The 10738-nt window shown below is 37.1% G+C and overlaps 1 protein-coding gene across 3 annotated transcripts in view; it reads left to right on the plus strand.

Moving 5' to 3' along the window:
• NAT9 (N-acetyltransferase 9) overlaps positions 1 to 10476 on the plus strand; it is an 18056-nt gene extending 7580 nt beyond the window's left edge. For 2 of the 3 annotated variants that reach the window (XM_072403947.1, XM_072403948.1), the window contains 4 exons: positions 1532 to 1591; positions 1669 to 1763; positions 2691 to 2843; positions 4285 to 6446. In XM_072403947.1, the coding sequence (XP_072260048.1) occupies positions 1532 to 1591; positions 1669 to 1763; positions 2691 to 2843 (308 nt within the window). In that variant the 3' untranslated portion in view covers positions 4285 to 6446. Of the gene's footprint in view, positions 1 to 1531; positions 1592 to 1668; positions 1764 to 2690; positions 2844 to 4284; positions 6447 to 10276 lie in introns of those variants that run through there. The other variant, XM_072403949.1, reaches the window with a different exon arrangement.
• Positions 10477 to 10738: the final 262 nt, after the last annotated feature.

Raw genomic sequence — 10738 nt, forward strand, 5'->3', positions numbered from 1 at the left:
ATATTTGCCACTGCTAAATAACAATTATATTTTGTTCACTGATGTCAACATTAGGCACTCATCAAGTAAACAAAAGTCATTTAGGTTGTATTGTTGGAACTTGGAGTAGAATCTAGGGAAAGAATGTGTTACATATAAATATATATATATATATATACATTATAAACAAAAACACTTGCAGTGTGCGCCTGAGCATCCATGTTTATAGTAAATGCTTTTTGGAGTATTAGAGTTTAAGGGCCTGATTTATGAAAGCTCTCCAAGGCTGGAGAGAATACACTTTCAGAGGTGAAGATGGGTGATCCAGAAAACATGAATGGATTTTAAAAAAATCATTTGCTAGCAAATGTTTTTAATCCTGGACCAGATCCAATCAAGGTTTGCTGGATCACCCCGCTTCACTGATGAACGTGTATTCTCCCCAGCCTTGGAGATCTTTCAGAAATCAGGGCTTATGTCTCTCAAAAGTCACATTGGTATGGGTAACAGAGAATGCCATGAGTATGCCATGAATGCTGTTGAAGGGTCATCTGGAGTATGTGCAGACAGTTTGCAGCTACAAAGGGCAGGAAATTAAAGGTGGCAAGATCAGCAGGCATAAACTATTTATGTAAACTACTAGCAGAGTAGAAGCACAACAGAAGCATGCAACTTTATTTGGCGTCTGTATTGAAAAAATACATTTTAGGTTTACCGACACAAAAAAATGCATTGAATTTCAATAACACCAGCTGAAATAACATACAAGCTAATCACACTTAAGCATACTTTTTTGTCTGGGAAAGGGGAATAATGGTAAACTGAAACATTATCAGGTAGGTAAATGAGAAATGTGTATCAGTACACTATAATGTCACAAAATACTGCTATCATACGGAAAAAAAGACCTACAATTAAAGAAATATTCACATACTCATGTAAACTGTAATTCTAAACTTGAAATAGAAAAATTCACACCGCACGATTGAAAAACAATTCACACTCATCTGAAAGCATCATTCGAGCTTTTGAAGGTTTGTAATGATAGAATCCTGCTCCATCTTGTCATCATGTTGTGGAATCTTGGTATTCATCGCACAGAACACACACAACACATCAATTCACGTTCTCGTAATGTCTTTTCACATCCTTTATGTCTCCTTCCTAATTAGCTTTTGCTTCACATGACCGTACTCCTAGCAGCCCTTAATAAATGTCACTGCCAGATTTCCCTAATTCATTCATCAATCTTTTAGGAATTCTGTATTGTGCTAATATACATCAAACAAAATTCTAGAAACGTCTGGTTTAAAATAGGTTCTTACTGATAGTTTTACAATAAGCCCAGAAAGTTGTCTTTTTAATGTAATATGTGTTGCATGCTCAAATAATATATAAAAGGTAAAGCTGCAATCCATATAATGTCACTGATTTCTTTTTACATGCTATCTTCCTGGTACTGATTTGTCTTATAAGAATTACAATCAGAACATTCGTACAAAAAAACTGTCATTTGTGTGTTTGTTAACAATTATCCGTTTTGGCTTTTCAGAGCCCACATGTCGTGGCAAGGGGTTTGGTAAGGAGTCCGTGAGGCTCATGTTATTCTATGGTAAGAGATACAAATCCTAAAACTAGAATCAATTTCAGCCTGCAGTATTTTGACTTTCACTATACCATCATTTCCAGGTGTTTCTACTTTGGGTATCTCTACATTCCAAGCAAAAATAGGTCAAGAGAACACAAAAAGTGTTCAACTCTTCAACAAATTGCATTTTAAGGAGGTAAGGTCTTTTTCACACCTTCTTACCTGAAATAGTAGGTCCATATGTTCTAAAGTCAATATAAATAGGGAAAACCTATACACCTTAACTGATTGTTAAGTTTAAAATGTGTTCAAATTAAACACTGCTTGACTTCCTGTGTCCTAAGTGGCATTCAGTGTGGTTTAATGGACATACTTCTGTAACAAGTAATATGGGTTGAAAGCAGAACAAGGATAAAGGAAGGGTAGGTGAAGTCCTTCCCAAATCTGCACAAGGAATTCTTCCTTCTTTTCTTTGCTTTTATAAAGAATTTCTTCCTACTTTAAAGTATGATGTCACTACCATCTTAAAGAACAAATAAACCCAAAAATAAAAATGTAAAATATTACAGTCCCTATAGCCAGACCTTAGTTGGTGTTTGCATTTTTTTTTTCATTTTTTTTTCAATTATTTAGGCTAGATCCATTTTCATAAAGTAAAGAAAAATATGTTTATCTTGCCAGAAATACTGCACAGGTCACTTCCAGCTAAACTCGTGTTATCTATCCTCTATATACTAATAATCCCCTCACCCCACTAGTGGAGATGGCTTTTAGAAGTTGTACTAGAAGAATGTTAGTATGATGTCCTGGCTATTGGAGAATCATGTATTCACAATGAAAACAAAATCTCAAACCCACCTTAAACTAATATCAAAAGAAAGCTACTTTCGCTCATCATAGCCTGCTGACACTGGCCTCAAAGAAGCTTGAAGATAGTCAAATGCAGGTAAGTTGCACCTAGCATTAAATTTTAAAAAATCTCAAATTTACTTAACTAATAAGACAGGCAAACTCATGGACAAATAAAATACAGGCAGGTATCAGTTTAGGCAGAATCAAGAGTTAAAGATATGAGTAAAATAACTGAGCTCTGATCATTACATTGTGTTTTTAATTTTATCAGGTGTCATTTAGCCCAGTTTTCGAAGAGCATACTTTGCAATGGAAAGTGACAGATGAAGAGAGGCAGCAACTTTTGGACACGGTCAATTTTACAGTGAAATCGTACAGAAATATGAAAGTGTCAGAAAACCAGGAAATAAATAACATACAATAGGTGAGTAATGAAGTGAATATTGTCATTGTAGACATGAGAGAAAGTGCACAGTCATTTTATAAAATAACATATTGATTTATCATTTTGAATCTAACTGTAATGTAGAACTCCAGTTATATTTTTAGAGGAAAAAAAAGAACAGGTTGGTATTTCTACCAATAGAAAAACAGTTTTACTTCAATAGTTGTTCTTAAACTGGTCCACTCCTCCAGTAGATGGTGCTCTTATTTTGGGTTGAATGACAGTCAGTATCATTCAACGAACTTCCTGTGTGCCCAGACTGTCTGGGACAAACCCCTAAATCATCACTAAATGGCGCTGACACATCGGTACAGAACTACTGTTCAGTGCAGGGCTAAAAACCACCCACGGCCACTGAAGGAAAAGAGGAAAGACCTATGACTTCACCAGACCTGCCAAAAGACCCTTGGAATAAAAAGATGTATATTTCATTCAAATGTGGGATGGGGGCACAGGAAACAGTAATGATTTAGGGGTTGGTGAGAGGAACCACAGTCCCCAGCAAGGGATGTGCCATTGACATGAGTATGAACTTTGTACAGCACTGCGTAATATGTCGGCACTATATAAATACTGTGTAAAAATAATAATAATATTAATGAAAATGGTGTCTGAAGCCCTTTAAGTTAAAGCTTACCTTAACTCAGAAAACAAAAAGTCACCAGGAGGTAGTACTACCTGAAACAAAAAGACAAGCAGTCTCTCAAAAAAAGAATTCCCGGGCTCCTTGTGGCTTTTTGTTTAAGCTCTACACTGTGCAGCAGGTATACTATGAAGGGGAAAGCTCGGCACTGTATGGTGCATGCACGGTTATATCATCAATGACCATCCAATAGCTGAGAAGGATTTCTATCTTCATATATATCTGCTGTGTAACTGATGGCGAAGATGGCTCCATCCCAAGATACAGCGATGACAAGTCCTGGACCTGTCATTGTTTCATGGTGGCTACACACACGTAACTTTGTGCCATAATCAGCAAATACGCTGATCATACTTCCTGATTATGGCAGAAGCTCACCAACAAGTTTAGTTGGGCTTTTATTAACATAAAAGCAGATGACATTTTCTTTTTAAAGTAAAACTGTAATAAAGAAAATGTGGGAGCTGACATTGCTGACCTCCTAAAAACAATAGTTCATTGGCTACTAAGCCGACACTTTATTAGAAACAAAGATAAATATTCATAAAGTAATATTAAACCCTCCAACTCAAAAACCAACAGCAGATATCATCACCTACACTGATTGCTGTGCAGAAAAAGAGAAAGTATTGCATCAGTAAGACAAAAAACACTGATGAAAACAGGACAATGATCTTTTTGACCTTGACATTTTAAAATGCAATAGCAGGGAATCAGTTGATACGCTTTGGGTAGATTCTGATCACATGTATCATCCCTATCTGTAATCTTTTATAGTTAATGTCAACAACACTGAAGAAAGGCTTGAGGAAAGGAAGATAAATGGAGAGCTGATAAAAAAATCTAATATTGTAGATTAATATGAATGAACTGCAATACTTGAAGCCTATTTTAATGTCTGCATGAAGATTAGGCCATAAGCTGTAGCAGAACATCATTGGTAAAGAAAGAAGAAGTGGAAGTATTTTTTGCTTGACATGTTGTCTCACTGCTGATGGGTACTAGTGACAAAGTTGTCAGAGGACTTGCTACCATATTGTCTCAATTATCTACTGCACAAGGTGGCTACACATGAAGACCATGAAGCCACAGGTATTGAGGAAATGCAGTTCTCCACAATGGATGTAGGGTCATTACACAATAGTAGAAAGAAATATATCATCAAGACATCAAACACATGTTCATGTTTTTATTTGTCATGAAAATGAATGTATATGAACAATGACATTTCTGTGCTTTTCGTTCGTGTGGTCATTTCAGGTTCAGGCAGTCAGGCTGATTCTCAAAATCAGTTCCAGCAGAATCCACCTGCAATAAATTGTATGAATATTCACTTCATCTATCCAATCATGTGAAGGTAAAATAACTGAATGTGAATTTGCTTTCACATGATTTGATAACTGATGTGAATGGTCACACAATTTTATGTCTGAAGATTCTAATGTCTTTTGGTTAAGCAACCATAGTTTCCTCATCCTTAAAGGATCCAGGGTGCTGTGCAATTCTATGCGGGTGCATGAGATTGAGGATAATGGCATGCCATATTCCCACATCAGTTCTTCCAATGGACCTTTGGAAGATACTAACCAACCTTGTAAAGGCTGGAGCAATGAAAATATTATCTATAATACATAATATCTTTCTTAAACAAAACCCTGTTTGTGTGCCAGGTTGAAACTTTATTACTCGTCTTGACCCCTCCAAAGGGGCTTATATATGACAATCGCAATTATAAATTCTCAACATTCTATTGTAGAAATGACAGGTGAAAAACAGTTACTATGGGCAATATTGCCAATACTTTGATACATCTACACCCAGTACCTTATCAGTTATTTTCTCATTATTAGACATTAAGACATTCTATTTGGAGGGAGATGGTAGTTGGCATGGCTTAGCCCCAATATCAGCTTTCCTCCTCACTAAATATTATTATTATTATTATTATTATTATTATTATTATTATTAATAATAATAATAATAATAAACAGTATTTATATAACGCCAACATATTTTGCGGCACTGTACATTAAATAGGGGTTGCAAATGACAGACAGTACACAGGAAGAGAGGACCCTGCCCCAAAGAGCTTACAATCTAAGAGGAGGGGGAAGTAGCACACAATAGAAGGGGTTTATAATAACTATGTGAAACTTTCAGAGGGGCACACAGAGGTTTTGGTTTTGGCCAATAAGGTTATAGTGGGCATTGTGTGGTGTCTTTGTCTCTAAATGTCTTACAGGTTTAGAATTGTTTTTACCTGTTTACATGGTTTCCACCCTACATTGAGGATTCAATGGCCAATATTTGTACCATGGTGCTTAAGGTTTACACATCTGCAAACAAAATAAAAATGTTTAGTATACCTCTCTATGACAACCTATTTAATCCAAACACAAAAGAGAGAAGATCTGAGTCGTGTTGACAGTGAATTGAGCAAAGTAAACAATTATTTAGATTACTATGAGCAAAGAATCACCAACAATGGATGAATAGAGTGGTAAATGCTTCTCTCTGCTCTGATGAATCTCCATTTCTGCACAGGTCAGAGTTGGATGTATACAGGTCAGGTGATGTAAAGGTTTCAGGAAATTTTATTTTGGTCCCTCAGCTCTAACCTGTACACCCCTATGGACCAGAACAATATTTACATTTTTGCAATTAGCCTGAATATGGGGCAACAACATCATCATTGCTTGAGATACCAAACAAATAGATATACCAAAATTTAGGAAAACAGGGATTTTGTTTTGGTAATATTTTTTTGGCAGAAATGTTTGATTTTTTTATGCAAACCATGGACAAAAAGTAACAAAGTTAAAAGAAAACTCAATTTCTAGATTGTTTAGTGTTGGTCTGTTTATAGTGACACCAAAATTATGATTTGGTATTAAGCCTTTTACAGATTGGTACAAATTAAATAAAGCATTTTTTATTTATTGCTGTGTGTGTGATTTATTATTCAATGCTAAAAAAAATTAAATATTAAAGTGGATCTTAACCCAATGTATAATCACCTGTCCCAGTTCCATCGCAGGTGCCGGCATCTTTATCTTCAGCCATCCTGATTGGCTGAAATAGGATGGTGTAACTTGCGCATAGGTGAACAGAAGTTTACTCATTCCTGGCTTTTGTAGAGGAAGCCGGGATATACTGCAAGAGATGAGGATTAGGCAGGTAAGGGTCATTTTTTTAGATGAGTAGATTTATTAGGGCTAATAATAGGAGTTAATTATGGCTGATTATCATAAACGTAGGGATTAATAAGTAGTTACATAAGAACAATTTATATTAAACTCTTGTTGTTATTTTAAGAGCCAGGAATTACAGGTAAATTCAGGGAAGGGAGCAGCAGCTAGGCTAAAAGACAGAGAGCACTACAAAAGCCTTATGTCCTGTAATGAAGTTTTTATTACCAAATATCAACAACTGGTTAATATCAGCTGAGCTTCATTTAAAAGCCACAGCCTATTGGAGAATTGCTGCCCTCCATGCGCTGTCCTTTATGTGTACTAGATTGATGATATTAATAAAGCAGCCACTGGTCTATACTGTACACAATTATGATAAAGAACATCATTATTTCAGCGTTTCTGTATACAGTCCAACATCGGAATGATAAGAACCAACCTTTCCAGATGGGTCAGGAATAAAGAACTATAAACCACAAACATCAGGGTGAGAATTCATCCCAGAGTCTAATGGTACCATGGTGTAGCTTGATGTTTTATTGTTCTGCTGAACATCTAATTATCTGATAGGATCTTGTATGACTTTGTCTTCATAGGTACACAATGTTGTATGTGCTGATCTAAGCAGTGAATTACTACAGTTGTGTAAGGGTTAATATGAACAACAATAAACTTTACCTTACATACCTTGTATACCTTGCATAAGTATGTATTACATAGGTCCCTGGGGAAAAATGTATTCTGGTAACCCTTTGGGGTGATTACCCATAATAATAGTGTTCAGTTTGTCAATGTATTTTTCCTACCACAAGAAAAAGTGTCATGTACAGCAAAGGAGACAACTCTTGTTACACTGCCTGGGGTGATAGCAATGGTCATCTTTTAGTAATATTTTTCTCTTTTTTCCAAAAGGAAATAAAAAATGTTTTAAAATACTAGCTGTTAGCTGGAGTTAAGCTTTAGTTTGTCTATCTGAGAATACCCTCACACAGGGTGACAAATCTGATGAAAATTCAGTGCAGATTGTACAGCATTGTCACCCCGTCTAGCAAGGAAGGAAAACAACAGATCCACTGGCAGCAAAGATAATTAAACTGTGTAACTAGGAATTGGGACAAATGAAAACTGCAGCTTTAATGCTAGAGATAGCACTATAGGGAATATTTCTTTGCACATTTGATACCTATTGGAGATGCTTCTGAGATCATTCACTGTTGATAGACAGATATATTTAACCTGCAGTTAACCTCCTCCTGACCTCTTTTTGATCACTGTCTAAGCTACATTAGTCTTCTTTAAGTTGCTTTTGCATCCCCATGGACTTGTTTGTGGCTCAAAACACAATGCTTACAGGTTCACTGCATGGAAACGCTCTGCTCTGTCATGGGATCTCTCCTATGTGCTCTCCGCCAGCCGTCCCTATAGTACTTGTTATGGTCCCCAGCTCCCCAGAAGAATGAGAGGGCCTGAGGACCAGGCTATGACTGTTAAGGCATGGCTGTATTCTCTGACCATCACTTGGTGTGCATCTGCAGTCTCTGGCCATCTCCTATAGTATATATGCTGTTCCTGACAGTTTTTTTGTACCACTGCATTCACAATTTTTTTGCTGTGGCCCTTCTTCTGCCACCACTGTGATGCAGTTGTCACTTGGACAGTAAGGCATTGACAGACGTTAAAACGTTGGTAGGTTATAATTCTTCCATAGTCTTTCTATGATAAACATTGCTCATACTGTTTGTGATCTCACCAAGGAGATCTTTGTATTTGTTAAGTACTAACCACAGTGTATTCTGTCCAAAGTATGATCTAGATTAAAGCATTAGAGATACATTGCTCATCATGCTAAACACAAGTCAGGTCATTCAGAGTCATTCACCTAATGCTAATAAACAATTTGAGTTTGTGAGTTCAGACTGAAGCTGTGTATATGTATTATAATTACACAGTATTTACATAGCGCCATCATATTACGCAGCAGTGTACAAAGTTCATAGTCATGTCACTAGCTGTCCCTCAAAGGAGCTCACAAAATAATGTCCCTAACATGGTCATATGTTTTATTATAGTCTAAGGTCAGTTTGGGTGGTAGCCAATTAACCTAACTGCATGTTTTTTGGAATGTGAGAGCAACCCACAGAAACACGGGGAGAACCTGCAAACTCCATGCAGATAGTGTCCTGGCTGAGATTCAAACCTTGGACCTAGTGCTGCAAAGACCAGAGTGCTAACCCCTGAGCCACTGCTCTCATCGCCAAATTCACCACTAATTATGTGTGGTTGATGTGATAAGCCTTGAGAAGAAACAGGGTAGAGGAGAATGAAAAGCTTGTATCCCACGAACGGCGGCGTAAGGCTAAGTACCCAGTGGAACTGCAGATGAATCTTTCCTTAGCCAATCAGAGAACACTAGAGGTTTTGAATGGGGAGACTTGTCCCCATTTAACCTCTAGTGCCAGGGATCGCACACAGGATTCCCAGGGCTGCATGAATGAATGCAGCCCTGAGAGGTCACTGCGATCCCGGGGCACTAGGGGTTAATTAACCTCTAGTGCCCGGGGATCACAGTGGAACTGCAGAGGAACTCTCAATGGAGTTTCTCCATTGAGAGTTCATCTGCAGTTCAGTTCCCACAGTCACCGGGCTGAAAAGTACAGCCCGGTGACTGTGGGAACTGAACTGCAGATGAACTCTAAATAGAAAAACTCCATTGAGAGTTCATCTGCAGTTCCACTGCGATCCCTGGGCACTAGAGGTTAATTAACCCCTAGTGCCCCGGGATCGCAGTGACCTCTCAGGGCTGCATTCATTCATGAATCCTGTGTCCTGGCACTAGAGGTTAAATGGGGACAAGTCTCCCCATTCAAAACCTCTAATGTTCTCTGATTGGCTAGGGAAAGTTTTTTTTTTAAGAAAAAAAAATGTTATTAGGGTAATTCGATCTCGATCGGTGAATTTACACCAGCCGTTCTCACTTACGATTTCGGCCGAATTAACAGCGAGATCGAGTTTTAAAAACTCGCTTGCTCATCCCTACTCAAGATAGCTTTGTAATTTGCTTCTTTCAAGGTGGTGGTATTGCGAGAAATCTTGCCACATGTGTGCTTCAAATTAATTTGGCTCCCATGGTTCCATGTAAAAAAGCTTTCAGAAGTACAAAATGGAAAAAAAAAAATATATATATATATATATATATATATATATATATATATAAATATATAATGAAATTCTGTTCCTACGGCTTTTCTGTATAGAGTCAGTGCTTCCATCTCACACAGAGAAATCAGGATAACGTGTGGCAAAGTATGTCCAGTGTCCACATAGGGGAACTCACATTAAAGCCTATATGGCAATGGGTAAGCGAGTGATATTTTGATCTATTAGATAACTGCTTAGGAAGTTACAAGGATATAAGGCATGGTAAGTTACTTTTATTTACTTAATGAGAAAATGTTCTTAGCCTAAAACTAATGCAGTCACCACATCTAGATCATAGATATTTGAAGAGTATACCGGTAAGTTAGGTGTCAATGTTCAGGTTTACTTACTAAAATAATTGTATTTTTCCCCTTATTTAGCTTTAATTTGCCCTCCACTTCGGCTTGAACTTAACTGAATGAAAAAGAGGATTTATGAAACCAAGAATGATGGATCTGTTCAATGATCACCTGACATCCATCAGGTTTTTTTGTATTTATGGAGTCTATTTACCACCTGGATTTGTCAGATGAGGTTACTCCCAGCCAAATTTTGGATGTTGGGGCCTGGATAAAGTTGTATTGAGATACTAACAGGTACAACTAACAAACACTAAACAATCTTTCATAATATTCACACCCACTAGTGTCATCTACTGTAGGTGTTAAACGTATGCAATGTGTATGGCCTTATTGCTTTTCAATACATGCAGGATCAGACTAGCCATGGTGTGTATTACATATACTGATTTTTAATATTAGCTTCCTATAACCTATATACTGGTTTTAATTGATTTGATTCAGCTCACCGTGTGGCTATTCAGAAAATGATGAGATTATTTA

The sequence above is a fragment of the Pyxicephalus adspersus genome, chromosome 3, assembly GCF_032062135.1.
Source record: "Pyxicephalus adspersus chromosome 3, UCB_Pads_2.0, whole genome shotgun sequence".
NCBI lineage: Eukaryota > Metazoa > Chordata > Amphibia > Anura > Pyxicephalidae > Pyxicephalus > Pyxicephalus adspersus.